Source organism: Poromitra crassiceps (assembly GCF_964638095.1).
Source record: "Poromitra crassiceps genome assembly, chromosome: 5".
NCBI classification, from domain to species: domain Eukaryota; kingdom Metazoa; phylum Chordata; class Actinopteri; order Beryciformes; family Melamphaidae; genus Poromitra; species Poromitra crassiceps.
In genome coordinates this window covers 39,427,918-39,444,834 of record NC_139642.1, presented here as the reverse complement: position 1 = coordinate 39,444,834, position 16,917 = coordinate 39,427,918, and the positions used below count along the sequence as shown (strand labels likewise).

Genomic DNA, 16,917 nt, shown 5'->3' with positions numbered 1-16,917 from the left:
TGAGGCAGTTGAGTTGCTGAAACATACTATTGATGTAGTTCAGCCAGGTACTGTAACACAAGACAACACGGCAATTACAAATATCGATGTCAAGCAGACACATTGGCAACACTTTCTTAGAAACACCTGGGTAGGATAAAGTTTAAGAACAAAATGGACAAATGTTTCAGAAGATATGCTAATGCTATCCTGCACAGCTATGTGCTCTTTGCCCCTCAACATTGGGATGATGGATTACACACAGGTGGTTTATAGAAAGTCCTACCAAGAGGTACATAACGGACACTTGCTGCAAGGTCGGCTCCTCGTGTCCGGTGTCGGGCAACAATTTGTGCAATTCTAAAACTAAAGAAGGCAGACAAACGGTATGAGATAAGAATTTCCCACCGTGATCAATGTTTTAAAACATTTAAGAGCAGGTGGAAGAGGATAATCTCATCAACTCTTCTTTGGCTAATGTTTAAAGTCTTGTCCAAAGAGGAAAACAGTAAAATTCACAATGATTCTCTTACAGAAATGCTATTAAAAAAAAGTTAAAATCATCATTAGCAGCACTGAAATTCCCTATGATTTGACAATCAAGACAAGATCTTGACACCTAAGGGGAACACAATGGGTATCGCGATATACTGCTTGTTAGTTTTCTTTGTATTGAAATAGGATCAACACATTAAAGATTGTGGTACAGTATACAGTCGTAGCCATCGTACAACACACTTCATCCATTTATCCCCCACTATTGCTGCTGTAGACACTATAGCCACTCTTTCTACAATAATGATTAATATGAGAAACTTATGTCTCACACAGCTGGTTGTAGGACCATTCCTTGTGCCTACTGACTGCTGAAAAGATAAGCAATTTTTTTTCCAAACCTTTAGGTGGAGCAACAGTGCAGTAGCGTAGTTTACTGTTGCATGCCCTAAAATGTGGAATATATACAATGGCTGTGTACTGTACAGTTATGGCCATTTAAAAAAATATTGAATGTGTCATTCAATGCTAAAACTTGAGGCAAGGGCAACGCAAATTAAAATGTTAAAATCATATTTTCCATACCTGAATTTTCTCTGCCACCACACACCAATTGGCATGGTCAAAGTAGGTGTGTGTGACATGAAGCTCCTCAACATGATTCTCTATCAGCTCAGCTAGTTCTCCCTCCCTAAAGACATGATAGTACCTGAGGCAGGAGCCTGCCACCTGCCCCTCGCTCTCCTGAGGACTCTGTGTGCTTCCCTGCTGCACTGGCTCTTTCCCCTGCGAGCCTGCGTCATTCTCCTTGTCACCAGACTGCTGGAGGTGTTCCTTCTGGTACGGGACTAGATCGGGCAGGGCCAGAGAGCCACACTCCTGGACTAAAGCTACGGAGATGCCCTGCTTTTCTGTGCTGTTGCCTCCAGTGTCTTTCTGTCCTTTGTGCAGGTCTGTGACCGAGGCAAAGACGTCCTCCTCCGAGCTGATCACAGAGGCAGGGTAAAAGAAGCTGGAGACCTGCTTGATGAGGCCTCGCCCTCTCCCTCGCTGGACGCTCTTGTTTCCCCCGTCCTCTCCCGTGGGTGAGGCTAAAGCGCTCAGGTCTCTGGAGGTCGAGCGGGAGACGGCCAAGCTGCCGAAGTCGAACACCGAATCGAGGGACCTGGAGAAGAACCACAGTCTCTGGGTTATCTGCTGCTGCGCGGTGCATGTCATGTCTTCTTCGTCCGCCATGGAGGATGTGCTTCTAACCTTCCTGTGCTTGTCGGCGTTGTCTATGGCCTCGCTCGCGCTCTGTGCCTCGCCCCTCCTCCTGGGTTTGCCGTGCTCCCTGCTGGAGCTGGAGGGCGACTGGGGGTTGGGGTTCCAGGGGACGAAGATGTCCTGCTTCTCAAATTTACGACGCTTCTGTTCCATGGCCCACACATAGATCATGATGCGTCCTCCCACCCGCAGAGTGCGTGCCATCTCCTTTATTGCTCGAATACGCCGCTCTTTGGTCGACAAATGATGGATGACTACGAGAAGGGTAGGGGGGTGGAGGTCAGAAAAAAACAAAAGTATGACAGTGGAAAGGCATTTATTTTACTGTGATATTGTGTCACAGTCAACATTCAGATGACATGTCTGAGTCACCAAAACACATTATGTGAACATTATGCACTTGATGTAAATGTCAATTACCGGTAATAGTGTGGGCGTTAGCTGGCATCTTTGTGCTCATAATTAGTTTGAAGAAGAGGCATGGATTATATCCACACTCTCTAACCACTATTGGCTGGGCAACACATGCATATTGTAAATGTATGTTCATTATTATTATAAGTTAATTTCATTTGAAGCAAATGACAGCAACGCACATGGAGTTAGCGAAAGTGACTGATACAGGAACAAATGAGTTCTTCCTCCCCCACTGTGTGTCAATTACCTGCAATAGAGAGCACCGCGTCGAAGCAACCGTCTCTGTAAGGCAAATATAGCCCATCGCACATCTGGACCTCATGTCCCTGGCTCCAGGCAAAGTCCACCAGGGGGCGACAAACGTCACACCCCAGCTTGAACACCTCCTCATTGATGTGAAGATATTTGCCATTACCACAGCCTACAGTGAACATTTTAAAACAAACATGAGGAAATACTTTCGTTAGATTTTAAATCTCTTTAGATAGAGAGCTTCAGAATGACTTATTGGTATTCCAATGCACCTCCAGTAAACTTTAATAACCTAGGGCTGGTGATTATTCAATATTATCGTTTATTGTCTTTCAGTTGAATCATATTGTGATGATATGCTAATTTGGGGATATTATGACAAACTTCTGCTGCCGAAATGTATGATAACAAGCTAATTATTTTCTTTAACAACCGTGACAAAATGAGGTATGGTAGGAATATTATTTGAAAATTTCAGTTTTGTTTGACGTCACACCTATCATTAGCATTCAGTTCAATGAGATGACCATCAATGGGATTATTTAACATGTTCTATCGCCCAGCCCTAAACAGATCAATTTCAACAACAAACAGTTGTACATTAACATTAACTGAGTACACACTGTGCTAATCATGCGTCAGTTGTCAAGATGGGCATGGGTAGATCTGCAGGAAGAACATTTGTAGGCATGACACCTACCCACGTCAGCGACGATGCTCCCCGGCTGCAGGTCCAGGAGGAACTGGCGTACCTTAGGCCAGGCTTTGTAGCGGCTGTCATTGAAATATGGAGCAATCTTGTCATAGACACTGTGCACATGGTCCCTCTCCAGCTGGTTGGCAGCCTCCTCCATCATGGTCACCCAGGCTGCAGCAGCAGCCTCACAGCATCATGCCTGCAGACAAACACAACACACAAAATATAATTCCTTCCGGCTTGGTCAGATGTACATATGGACACAATTGGCCGTGTCTGTGGATGGGAACTGAAGCTGCACTAGCGCCTCTTCTGGTCAATTGGGGTGCCTGTTCGGGGGGAGGGGAACTGGGGGGGGGGGGGGGGTAGCGTGATCCTCCCATCTGCTACGTCCTGCCGGTGAAATTCCTGGCTGTCAGGTGAAAAGAAGTGGCTGGCACATGTATCTGAGGAAGCATGTGCTAGTCTACAACTCTCCCCAAATAGGCAGAGGCGACCGGGACAGCAGGGGGAATTGGCCAAGTACAATTGGGGAGAAAAATATGGAAACACACGTACACACACATGCGCGCGCAGGGCCGATCCTGGCCATTTGGGTGCCCTAAGCGTAATTGTTCTGTGGTGCCCCCCCCCCCCCCCCCCCCCCCCCGTAAAACTTTCAATAACTGTCAAACGAAAGACTGCAAAATCATTAATTATGAACGATACTAGTGTATCTCACATTTCATTACATGTGGGAAACAAACAATTGTTAGAATTACTGTACATGTCAGCAAACAAGTGATTGTTAAACTGTACATGCAAGCAGGGGCGGACTGGGATCATAATTCAGGCCGGGCATTAGATACCAAGCAGGCCAGGCCGATACAGGCCGACGTGCGTGCCGGCGTCCGAAGGGCGGCGGCGAAATATTTGGGCTGTTTGAAGCCCAATTTGGGCCGTTTGAAGCCAGATTTGGGCTGTTTGAAGCCAGATTTGGACCGTCTGAAGCCCGATTTGGGCCAGTTGAAGCCAGATTTGGGCCAGTTGAAGCCAGATTTGGGCCGGTTGAAGCCAGATTTGGGCCGCTTGAAGCCCAATTTGGGCCGTTTGAAGCCCAATTTGGGCCGAGTCCAATTTTACAATGAGATGCACCCTGAATAAAGTAATAAAACCACTAGTAAACCAGTAGGCGGCGCCTGGCCTGCTGTTCAGTGAGTGGCCTGACTGAGGGCACCAAAAAAAAAAAATTTTTTTTTTTTTTTTTTTTTTTGGTGCCCTCAGTCACGTGATGCCCTACGCAGTCTGCGTACTCTGCGTAATGGGTTGGAGCGGGCCTGTGCGCGCGTGCGCACACACACACACACACAAACAAAATACATCAAACTGGGTATGGGGCAATACATAGAAGTTCAATATATTGCGATACAAAAATGTGAATAGTCACGTGACGTCTCCTGCCTCGGAAGAGAGTTCCCCATTCATCTTCTCCATAGACATTTCGACATTTCGAAACGAGTCTTAAGGCGTCACCTGACTGTTCAGCTCTATACGTATCATGGGGCAGAGAAATGTCTTTTGATGTTCACTCCATTTTATTCTTTGAGATTCCATTTATTGTCATTGTACAATGAAATCTATATATCCTCTGCATCTGACCCATCCGGAGCAGTGGGCAGCTGCAGTACAGCAGAGACACTCAAACCACTTTCAAGCAGCATTTAGCCAAGCACTTCAACCCCCTACTGAGTCACCATCAGTCAGCCTCTCCTCCACCAGTCTCATCCGCCCTGCAGCCCTCTGAGGACAGGCCAATGTCAAGTACTAAATAAATACAAGTCATCACGTTTTAATTTGTCGTCAGGCTCCTGCCACCGTAAAACGAGAACACGATGCATAAATTACAAACAAGGTAGCAGAAAAGAAGCGTTCTCAGACTCTCCACCTCACAGAGAAGTCACTTTCCCACAGCCGGGAATAGGTCTAGTCAATTAGGCCAAGTCAAATTATTTATACAGCAATATCGATGCAAAAAAGCCAGGATATAAATCATACTTATTGGCAACAAGACGCTACAGGAATAACATCAATGCTGTTTAGGTGAAAAGTCCTTGACAGAGATTGTAATTATACCTGGCTGGCCCCATTACAACCTGAGTTCAAATCAGGCTGCTGCTGTGTTTTACTGTTGTGCTCCAAGTAAGAACATTGCTCCAAGTAAGAACATTTAATATGACGGAACAAGCTGTGGGAAATGTCAGCATCAACTGACAGTTCTGGGAATTACTTTGACATAAGATTAGCTTTATTGATCCCAAAGGGGAAATTAAATTCCCTCAAAATGCAAGGCCCATACATACAATCTGATAGATTTTAAGTTTGATTACATTATTTTCCATCATCTGACAGCATCAAGCAACCGAATACCATTACCATTTAGAATGTGATGGCTTTTGTTGCAATTCCTGTTACTGTGAAAACGATGTTTCTCCCTCCCTAAAGACATCAGAGTCAGTACCTTGTGTCATTTTGATTTTTTGCAAAAAAGATCATATGGTATGTCATTAAAAAATGTAGAAATTAAGGATGTTAATGATTAATCAATTTTCGATTAATCGATTGTTAAGAATTTAATCAAACTGTTGAAATACAGCATGAGTTTGCTTGGTTGGTTAACTTGTTGAGTAGGCCTAAAGACAGATCTAAAATAAAAATCTGCATTTAGTATTTTCTATTTCAAAAGCTTTTTCCCTTCATAATGATTAATTGATAATTGATCGTTAACGTTACTGATCCGTCGATAAGGAATTGATTAAAATTGGCATCCCTAATAGAAATACATTATTATTGAATTTTAGGACTGCAGAAATCATTTTCAAATTGGGGGATGATGTGTGATGTTTACGTTCGTCGGGTTCCCCTCTACTGCAGTGTGTCTCAGTATATTAGGATGCGGACCACTACCTCCTGCAGTGCTGCTGCTGCTGTGGCTCCCTCAGTGCAGTCCAGCTCTGTTTGAACAGGGAGTTTCCAAGGTTATTCCAGTTAAAAGCAACTAAATGCTAGTATTGTTATTCTAAATCAAATCAAATCCGGCAATTTTAGGCAAAAATATATATATCAATATGCAAAGCTGGTAGTTCCGGAGCACTCATCTGACCTTTCTGCTGTCAGTCACAGCATACTGTATGATCTTCTGGATTATAGATCCTGTACAGGGCAGCCCCACGGCGCCTTATACCAAATTTGGTGTTAACGTCAAAATCTAAAAAGTAGATATCACTCCACTCCACTAGCGGTTGCCGTGGTAAAAACATGCTACTGATTTCCATCACGTTGGCCATAACAGCTATACTTTGCATGCTTTTATTATGGGTCTTTTCATTACACTTCCTTATCATAACTGAATATGGCAAGTAGGAGAGATGCTAGCTGCCACTTTCCCTCTTTAGCATCAACATCTGATTTGTACCAAACTCTGATATAAAAATCACTTATGATGGATGGAATTTGTCAGTGCCAAGGCCAACCCACTCATGCAAGATCAAATCACACTAGTTGGCTGTGTTTCAACCAATCCGGTTTGGATGATCTTCAAACTTCATAATAGTCTTTGAGTCACTACCATTTCTGTTTACCTCCTATAAGTAAAATTTAAAATTAAATTCTTTATAAGCATCAAGAAGCTCCCTTTTCTCTATTCACTTACCTCCTATAAGTGCCATTACATGTTATGATCTACCTAAGGTCATCTGTTGCTGATATTTTTTCTTTCTATTAGATTAAGGTGAGATTAAGGTTTATGAAAAGCCTCAGATCTCAAAAAGTATTTTCCGTGGAGTCCTGATTGCTTTTTCAATGTTCTCCTGGAAGAGCAGGAAGCAGCAAAACATGTAAACACTTGTTGGATGCCTGGATCAAAACATAGACTCATAGAATCCATTCTCATTCAGATATATTGAGGTGAGAGCGGTCAAGGGTCCCCTTTGAAATTGACCATATGCCGGTTTTTCAAAATTCATTATTTAGCCCCCTTCCCGACAAGGTAGCATGGCATTGTTGGTCCCAATGGATGCTGTAGGTCTTACAGTCATACCCTGTAAGTATCTTCATTGGAGATTTCAGAATGAGCCAGCTAGAGCTAGAGTCATATCGGCCGCAGACGGCAGTAGAAAATCAGGGACATTTTCAGGGACAGCTCCAGCCGGCGACAGGTCACCAAAAACGGGGACTCTCCCCGAAAATCGGGGACGTCTGGTCACCTTATATTAGATTAGAATTTAGTGTGGCAGTTGAAATGCAAGACAGCCTCAAGAGGTACGATTACATGTTTCACAGCATGGCACCGTAACCCCGGCGTTACGTTTCTGATTTTTTGCTGTTCATCTGTCATTTATGTGATTAATCAGGTAGTTAATTCTGAACAATGCTGTTCATGCTGCATACTAAATTAACCGGCTGAATCTTGCGCATCGAACCATGTCTTCCTTTTTCAGATCAGATCAACACAGCAGAAGTTATAGCTGTCTTTGTACAAAGACAAAGACAACATTTCAGATTATTTGGCTTTTTCAAATGGCTTTTTATAATGGATTTTTGGAAATCCGCCTAGGTATCTCCCTACAAAAACCAGTGCCAAATACTCATGTTTTGGTATTTTTTCATCTTCTTTGAGTTGGGATGTGGTAAGGCCTGTGGCTATGTCTCCATTGGGTTTCTAGCCATAAATACAACAACCACAGGTAACTGTTTACACTCTAAAAGTGTTTTTTATTCTAGGCGAGAATCAACCACTGTGTTTGAGCTGGTGTTACTCAGGGTCAGTAACACATAGAGTCATTCTGACACTTGGAACATAAACTTCAAAGTCTTACCTTTCAGAAAAGGTCAGGCAGTTGTCTGTAACCCTAGCGGTTCAGCGACAGTAAGCATTTTAGTTTGGGTATGTCGTTTTCACCATTTTCTTCAGAAATAGGTGGCTTTAGAAGAGGTTAATGCATGTTTAGAGACGGTTTTACACATCCACATCTAGTCCCCCCCCCCCGCAGTGGGAATGCCTGTCTATAAGGAAATTCATAGCAACAAATCCACAGAACAATGAATGCAACCTAATGAATCATGTAGCCTTCGGTGCATTTTCCTGATGGAGGTTAACCAGAAGGCGAGCTATAGGCTACTTCTCCCTGCCTCTGTTGGAAGACCTGATTACTGTCCTTGAATGTAGCTGCAGATTGGGTGTCTGTATTCTGTAGGCTACACCACTGATCATTACTTGGAACATTAAACACAGGATACTGACAACATGGGACAACCTGTGCTACTGCTAGGCTTGGAGCCAGCACAAAATGTAAATATCTCATGCTTTAAACTGTGCACACATCTTTGGTACCGTTTCTCAGCATTAAGAGCCGTGTGTGTCCTCTGGTAAATGCAAATTCACTCAGATCTATTTCTGGACCACCGTCCCAGCCAATGGAAGGAAAACATCCCTTATGTAATGTTGCAATTTGGTCGGCTTCAGTATTGTCTGTGTTCAATTCTGCCTGAGTTCCCCCCTCTCTTCGCTAAACTGTGACACTCAGCCGACATTATGTAACCAGCAGCTGTGAGGCTCAGAGCAATGTCTCTCTCTCTCTGACAACGGGGACTGAAATTAAATCACAAGAGAGGTAATGCCTGCCTGGCAAACTGACATTTGCCTTAGACAGGAAATGTGCCTCAAGGAAAAAGATAAATTCAGGTACAATTGATAGTCTATTGCAGTTGTGATTCTCTGTTAAATCATCCGTTTACAAATTAGAGTGTACTGTAGGTGAGTCCTATCACAAAATGTGTTGGGCTATGACGGATGAGACTTTTTGAGAAGAATGACTGATTGTTTCAGCCATAAATGATGTAATCTAATCAATAGCCAATTGGGCTTAAAGCAATGCATGAAGCTGCATTAGAGGTCTTCACGGGTCCAGAAATGATGGACCCGGACCATAATGGACCCTGGAGATGTGTGCCCAGACCCGATTGTACCTGTCTATTATTAGAAAGCTGAGACCTTGACCTGTACAAACCCGATAAATGTCGGACCCGGACTCACTTCTTTTGAATGGACCCGAGACCCGGCCAGCTCCTCGGGTATTCGAGCATACCCGAAGACCTCTAGGTGAGTTAAGTTAAGTTAAATTATCCTTTATTGTCCCCATGGGGAAATTCATCCTCTGCATTTAGCCCATCGAGGAGAACATGCAAACTCCACACAGAAAGGACCTGGGATGGACCAGGGTTTGAACCCAGGACCTTCTTGCTGTGAGGCAACAGTGCTAACCACTGAGCCACCGTGCTGTCAAGTTAGGTTGAAGTGCTCATTTCTCTGATGATTTTGTTTTTAATAGAGGGTATGCATGTGATGTCACAGAGGCATAAGTCACTGCAGGGTCACGCCCACTGAGTCACAGCAAGACTGAGCTTGAATGCAGTAATCAGCCTAGATAACTGACACCTGCTGCTCAGGGAGGAACTTGACACTCATTTTGACACCCATTCCCGATTGAGGGGGCGTGTTCCAGTGGGTGTGCATACCCTCTATTAGTTTAATTATTTGACGTTTATAAAAAGGGGTGATTGACACCTGTGATAGCCACTCACTGGGTCCACTCGGGTCCTATTGGACTGGACATTTCACTGTCAGAAACCTGCAGCAAACAGACCCGGAGTCACTTCTTTTGAATGGACCGAGACCCGGCCGGGCCCGAGTCGGGTCCTCGGGTATTCGAGGGGTTCAGGCATACCCAAAGACATCTAACCTGCATAGAACAACTTGCAGAATGCAAGTTGAGGCATATTCTATACTCTATACATGTAGGCCTACTGAGGCATGCAAAATATCCATGATCCAAAATTACAGTGGCCCCACAGGTCAGACCTCAGCCAGCGGTGAGTGTAAGATAGTGGTCATTCTGAATAGACTATTGTTAATAGGGGGGCCATAAGACAGTCATTCTGCCAGTTGCCCCTAACCACCATAGGTCGTAAAAGCAGTTTTTCCATCATGTGTGCCAGTTCAGGAGCAAACATGTGCTGAAAGGAAGATCTACTAAACCGCACTGTTTAGGAGCTGCTTTAATTGTTCAAACAAAAACACAGAAATATAAACTACTAGCCTACGGTATGCATATTTCAGAATATAAATATATTTCAAAATACACAGAAATTGGCCAAAAATGAATGTGTACATCAGATGGCATTTATTTTGGACAATATACAGTACATACAGCCAATTCCATCTATATGTGCAAACACATTTTTGGCCATTTTTGTGTGTGAATGATATCTCTGAAAATATGGTTCAACAGGTTATGTGTTACATTTGCATAGACTTGTTCCGCATACCACTTTTTGTCCCTAAAAGTTTCTGTAATGCATGAATTCAAACCTAGAACAAGAGAAATGTCAAAGTAACGTTATAATTAGCCTACATTTGGATGTTTAGCGCGATTCAGTAATATCATCATGCCCGTTCAGTTCTAGCAACACACTAATGATTCACTGCAAATGCAAAGCCACTTACCGTAACGACACTGCAAAACGCCATGCAATCATCCACTCCTGCCAGGTGGCTCGGAGGTAAAGTTCTCTACACATGCACATACATGATCCAATCTACATCATCTGTCACTGTCATACGATCCAGAAGCGCATGCTCGATACAGCAGCACCGAGCACAACATCAACAACATTGAAACGACGGATAATGTAGAGTTATTACCTGGTGCTACCGGGCCATCTGTCCTCCAGCAGCGTTGCTGACCGGACCGGACTGTACTGTACTGTACTGTCTGTATCAAATCTGTAGCTTGATGAGAGCGAGCAGTTACCGTCAAGCGATCTGGAATATGAAGCAAGACTTCCGGTTGTGGCTTTCAAAATAAAGGTTTTCACTTTTCATCATGAACGTGGTGTAGTGGTGATGAAACCAAACTTGAAACCCAAGTTGAAACGTAATTTGTTAAATACAGTTTGAAGCAGCATATTATGGAGGCCCGGGCCAGCGATAGGCCTAGATATTCACTCCATATTATTTCATTCCACTGAGTCATTTGATACGATTGTGTGTCAAACGCTGCACATTCTACTTTATTTTGAAATCTAAATCGCCTTACTTCTGGTCTTATTGCAGTTTGCTTGACACAGTTGGCTGGAAAGCTTTTGTCAGAGCCGTGTAGCTTTTGTGAGGGTGACACGCTGTGCAGCTACAGATCACGATTATGATTGGATTGCAACCTCACGTGACCACGACAATAAACACCGTAGATGTTGTAGCCATGGTTGTAGCCGATCAGAAAACACCGGTAACAAGCCTAACAAGCTTCCCAAATGGAACCAACCACATTGTTTATAATGCCACCTGCAACTAGTGATGTAGCTTCTATGGTTAATAAGGTGGGTGAAGTATCGTCGGTCTTTGTAAGGAAAACAATCACTAATGTGAACATATGAACAGTCAATTTAACTTCAAGAAAACCATTGCTTCAGCCCCTTCAAAGTGGCTTAATATGACCACGCCACCATGATAAAGGCATTTTACTTTTTAGAGTGCATGGGATTTATTATTATTATTATTATTATTATTATTATTATTATTATTATTATGAGAACTATATAGTGGGGCAGTTAAGCATAACAATTTTTTTATTTTTTATAAAAGCAACACATTTGGCACAGATGCACAATAGGCTTCCGGTAATAAATGCAAAGTCTCATGTGAGCAGAAATTGTGTCCACCCACAGCTATTCCATTTTACATGCGATTGCGCTGAATCTTTCAGGAAGTGTAAAGAGCACCCCTGCATGTGATTTTTGAATTAGGTCATTAGGGCCAACTAAATGGGCAAAGATGGCTAATTAGTGGCCAAAATCAACACTGGTGTTCACCTGAGTGGAGGAGCACACAGGTGAGCGGAGTTGGAATCAGCCAGGGAAGTGTACTATGAAAACCTGGGGAGAGAGAGGAGAGGCTGCATGCCAACTCTGAGCGAGGCCTGACTAAATGGACAGTGATTGTGTGCTCCAATGGGTATCAGAATCAGATCAGGCCTCTGCAAATTTGCAAATTTGCAAAATTTCTGAAAACCAAATAAAAGAAACATGGTCTCTTCACGGTCGAACTTCATCCCCTTGCCTTCATGCTAGAATGACAACAATAGCCTACATCTAGCCCAGTGGTTCTCAACCTGTGGTACGCGTACCACTGGTGGTACACAAGGCTCCCTCCCTCTCATACTTTCATTATGGTGTTAATTTCTGATGAGGTACTTGGTGTAAAAAGGTTGAGAACCACTGATCTAGCCTATAGAATGGCAAAATCTTCAGGTTGCCATTGCTGCATTTCTTTTTTCATTAGCAGTACAACTGACAGAGATATCGCAGGGTCAAGTTCTGGGTCGCTGGTATCCTATAGTCACAGGTCACATGAAAATGTTTTAGTTTGGGTATGCGCTTCACATTTATACTATAATAGTAATAATAATAATTAAGGTCTGTATCATGGGCTTTTAAGGAATTTTTTGCAATGCCTTTTGTGCATGATTTACTGGGTTATTAATGTAAAGTTCCTGTCTCCCTGAATTAGAAGCAGTCAAACATTAAAAGGTGTTTAAGATGTTTGGATGGCGCCTCCTCCATTAATAACTCCCTTAACTAACTTTAAGGCGATTTTGTATGAATTAAGGAGTGAATTAATGTACATTTGAATGGATTACTGGTTCGATAAAGAGTGTGGGTGTTGGTGCTGCTGTTTTAAACCCACCGCTCAGATTTTGTCTGCCCTATGCAGTGTATAATCAATAAAATGGTCACAGCCCATCTATTCTCTGAGCACAAGCGCCCTTCATATCATTCATCATCTTCAAAAGCACAAAAAACAACTACATAATAAGGGAGAAGGAATTGGAAACTGAAGGAGGAGATACTGCTTGTCCCCTCAGGGTGTGGCACGGTGGCTGATAAACAGCAGTGACTTGGCAAACCTCCATTCACATTGCTGCCATTACTGTCACTTTCTGTTCCATCAGCCAATCGATTCAATCAAGCATTCAGATCACAGTCATCGGTCACTCTGTCCCACATGATGTGTATGTTTCAAAGGTCTCTTGGTTGCTATAGGAACGAGTACCCAATCATAATATTGGTTGCCCTGTGACTCAAAAAATAATAAATTGCATAGGCTATTTGTGTCAGATACAATTTTATATTCACGTTTCACCAGAGGGTCACAGAGCAGGTGAATCTGCTTTTGGTATTTCGACAGCGATGGACCGGTTAGCTGCTGCTCCAGGGATGAAACTTGTGCCCTTCCCTTTTCCTGACATGTCCTGCTATTGAAAAACAGGAACTTGCATCCCTGTAAAACAATTGACCAAAGTTAGAGTTTATTGCAGTTGCAGCTGTTGTTGAAGGTATTGTGCACCATAAATGGGTTTGTTAGCTGACTGAAGCAAGGAACTCTGAGCGAGTGTCCTACTGATGAGTAAAATCCCAGTGAGAAGTGTCGAGATATGAGAAGCTAAAGTACGGAAGACACCAAGTGCCAGTAATGTTAAGATAATAGGTCACCAATCACTATATAAGGAATGCAAAAAATACCAAATATTATACTAAATGTTACAATCAAAGTAAAAAAATAAAATCCCAATATAAACCACCATGCAGTATAATAAATCACAAACAACTGGATTCCTAGATGAGGTTCTGATTATCTACACGTGATGCAAATTAACTTCCAGTTTTAACAACTGTGTTGACGAAGAGCTTTCCTGTAATAAGTCAAACATTTGAAAAGCCTTTCCTGTCGGCTCAGCTTCTCAAACAGGATCATCTTGCTTCGCAGTGTAAATAAGTTACAGTGTTACAAAGTGCTCGATACTGTATGACCAGCTAAGCCCCCCTGCTCACATACTGTTTGGCCTTGGCTGCATCAGTAAAGGATCAGCAGCAGCTCAAGGATTTCAGAGAGCAGGCTGTGATTTGAGCGATATTGCAGGCTGCTGCCACGCTGCTCTGTGTTTGACAATATGACTCAACTCTTCTCTGTTTTTCCATCATTTCAAAGAGATTCTTCCCTTTTGTTCATTCTGCAGTAAAGATGCTAATGGCAATGCCTGAAGCTCCCCTGCCTCTGGGAGACAGACAGAGAGAGAGAGAGAGAGAGAGAGAGAGAGAGAGAGAGAGAGAGAGAGAGAGAGAGAGAGAGAGAGAGAGAGAGAGAGAGAGAGAGAGAGAGATGCTGTTAGGTTAGTCAAGCACATCTAATCAGAAATCCTTAAAGATACACTCCGCCGATTTTCAACCAGCTTTGTGTCATTTCAAAATCCGTATATCCGAAGGTTGTAAACAGTTTTGCAGACATTAATTTAGTTTCACAGTTATTGAGAGTTGATTTGAGTTAACAAAATCACTGAGAAAATCAACCTGTCTATAATCAGAGGAATATCTCACATAAAGTATGTAATTAGAGTGACTTTTCCTTAATTGGTGTGCTTGAAAATCCTAATTTTCTCAAATTTTTAGATCTCATGAGAGCTGAAGAGATTTTGGCCTGGGGGGGGGGTGTTTCTATGACTCAAATGGATCAGATTGCTCTTGCTTTATGAGAGACAGGCAGCATTACCAATAGATAGGAGTGATTGAAAATGTGCCCTTTTGAAAGCTCCTTTGATTGCATGCTGTCTGATTCTCTCACACAGGATGCGATTATCTTAATGAGAGCCATAAAAGTCAAGGATTTGTAACAAGGAGTGAGTCACTTTTACTTCTCTGATAGCAAGCCCTACTCAGTCTTTATTTTGCTTCATAGCCCTTAAACAGCACGACAGATAAAATGTCATTAGAATGAATGACTCACCTGTCTCCTTTCTGTTTTCTTTCAGCATCTTTGAGATCAGGTTAGTTGATGCCGTCTCTTCATACCAAAAACACACTTGCAATTGGATGCAGTCAGAATTTCACATAAAATGTTCCCTGTGCATGCATTACTAACAGAATATTGAATATCAGGAATTGAAATGGTGATTTTCATGTGTACCGTGAAATTGTATAAGTACCAAAATGTAATTGATTAAACTAATCATTAGTTTGCTATGTCAAAATTAATCCAATTGTAGACTGTAATGGAGTACTTATCAACCATTATTTTTAATATGTGTATATGATGTATAATATAGCCTATGTATGTGTAATGCATTGAAAATGCCACTTTATTTGTTTCAAATATCTGAGTAATTCAACAGTGGTCTATTTTCATCAAAAGCAACTGTAATCAGATTATTTATTTTCCAGTCACTAACAGAGCACAAGTCGATTTTGTTAGATTACTGCAATCCCACAAAAGCCATATACGGTATGTACTCTGCCCAACCATCTACACTGTCCAGGTTGTTCGTCTGTACAGATTATCCTTAACCTCTTAACCAGCACAGTAACATTTTAATCAAGGATATTATTTTGGACCCTTCATATGCCGTTTTACATGCAGAAGTAACCGTGGAATCAACATTATCCCCTGGACTGCTAAAGGCTTGCAGGTCGGCAGACTGTAGAACAAGGGCAGCGATGTGTTAATAAACCTCTATAGGGACAAGAGCGGAAGCTGAGAACAAAAGGTACACACAAGGTACACTGATCATTACTCATGTGAGTCAAGAGTATCATGCTGGACTCAACTTCAACTTCTGAAATGTAGATGACGGTGATAGCCTATTCTTGTGAAATTTGAAAAGGTTCTTTGGTCATGTTTACATTCCCTGCAGACTAAAGATGAGTCAAATGTCCTGCACTAACTGTCAATATGATACGGCTTCAGAATCATGTCTTTGCCCAGATTCAGGACTTGTTTGGCAAAACTTTATCAATAAAAACCCCAATTGTTGCACATCCCATTTAGGAGGTTCTGGTTCTCCACATGCTATTTTTAAACACACATAATCAGGGATGGAGCACAGCTGAGATCAGGAAAGGCAACTCAGATCTCAGACAAAGCTGCTCCAAAAATGCTCAATTTTGCCATAAATCATGTCACACTACAGTGTAATAAGGCCATAACAAATACCATATAATCATATTATGCACCATATGAAAGCCATGTACATACATTTTCTGTGGATTGCTTTTTTCTTACTGTGCAGTATCCCAGAGTGCACTGCATATAGTGTGAGGTCAAGGGAAACAAAGACGAGGCTCTGCTGATTGAAGCCATCAAAACAGCACCTTTCTGTGCAGGTCTAATGAACACGGCAGGGAATATGCTGGCAGTGTGATTTCCTTTGGGATACAATAATGAATGTTCTCAGACGCGGCCCTGAAGTCTACACAGCCACTGTTATTCTATATCAGTGCTTCTTGGCTCTGAAAGCTGTCTTGCAGCAGGTGTAGTGGGCTAATCCTGTCTCCACCCAATGTTATCATGAGATGTTTTGTCTATTTACCAAGACTGAGTTTGCATTTATGTTATACACTAATTTACAATTTCTTTAGGAGTTCTCTTCATGGCTTTTGCTGTTACACTTCTGCACACAACTAAAAATGAATAAATTAAGATTTTCTTATCAAATAAAAATTAGGGCTTTCTAATGATTAGAAAAGTCCTTTATTGTAAAATAAACAAATATCTTCTCTGCATGGTTGTGTGACCGTTTGCCATACATTAACTTAATTTCGCCAGAGAATCACACAATTTGTGGAGGAAAATAATGTCACAAAATTGGAGACACCAGAGTAGATCACAATAGTGAGAGAGATTGGTATGCTACACTATTCATATTGTATAACATTTTGTCCACTGGCAG

The 16,917-nt window shown here is 42.3% G+C and overlaps 1 protein-coding gene across 1 annotated transcript; it reads right to left on the bottom strand.

Annotated features, from left to right (window-relative positions):
* Positions 1-1,044: 1,044 nt before the first annotated feature.
* On the bottom strand, positions 1,045-3,266 carry trmt9b (tRNA methyltransferase 9B; the record flags this gene model as incomplete). The annotated part of the gene is made up of 3 exons (XM_083637793.1): positions 1,045-1,994; positions 2,405-2,578; positions 3,110-3,266. 3 exons carry the CDS (start codon positions 3,264-3,266, stop codon positions 1,045-1,047), a joined length of 1,281 nt encoding a protein of 426 aa, XP_083493919.1.
* Between the last annotated feature and the right edge of the window lie 13,651 nt (positions 3,267-16,917).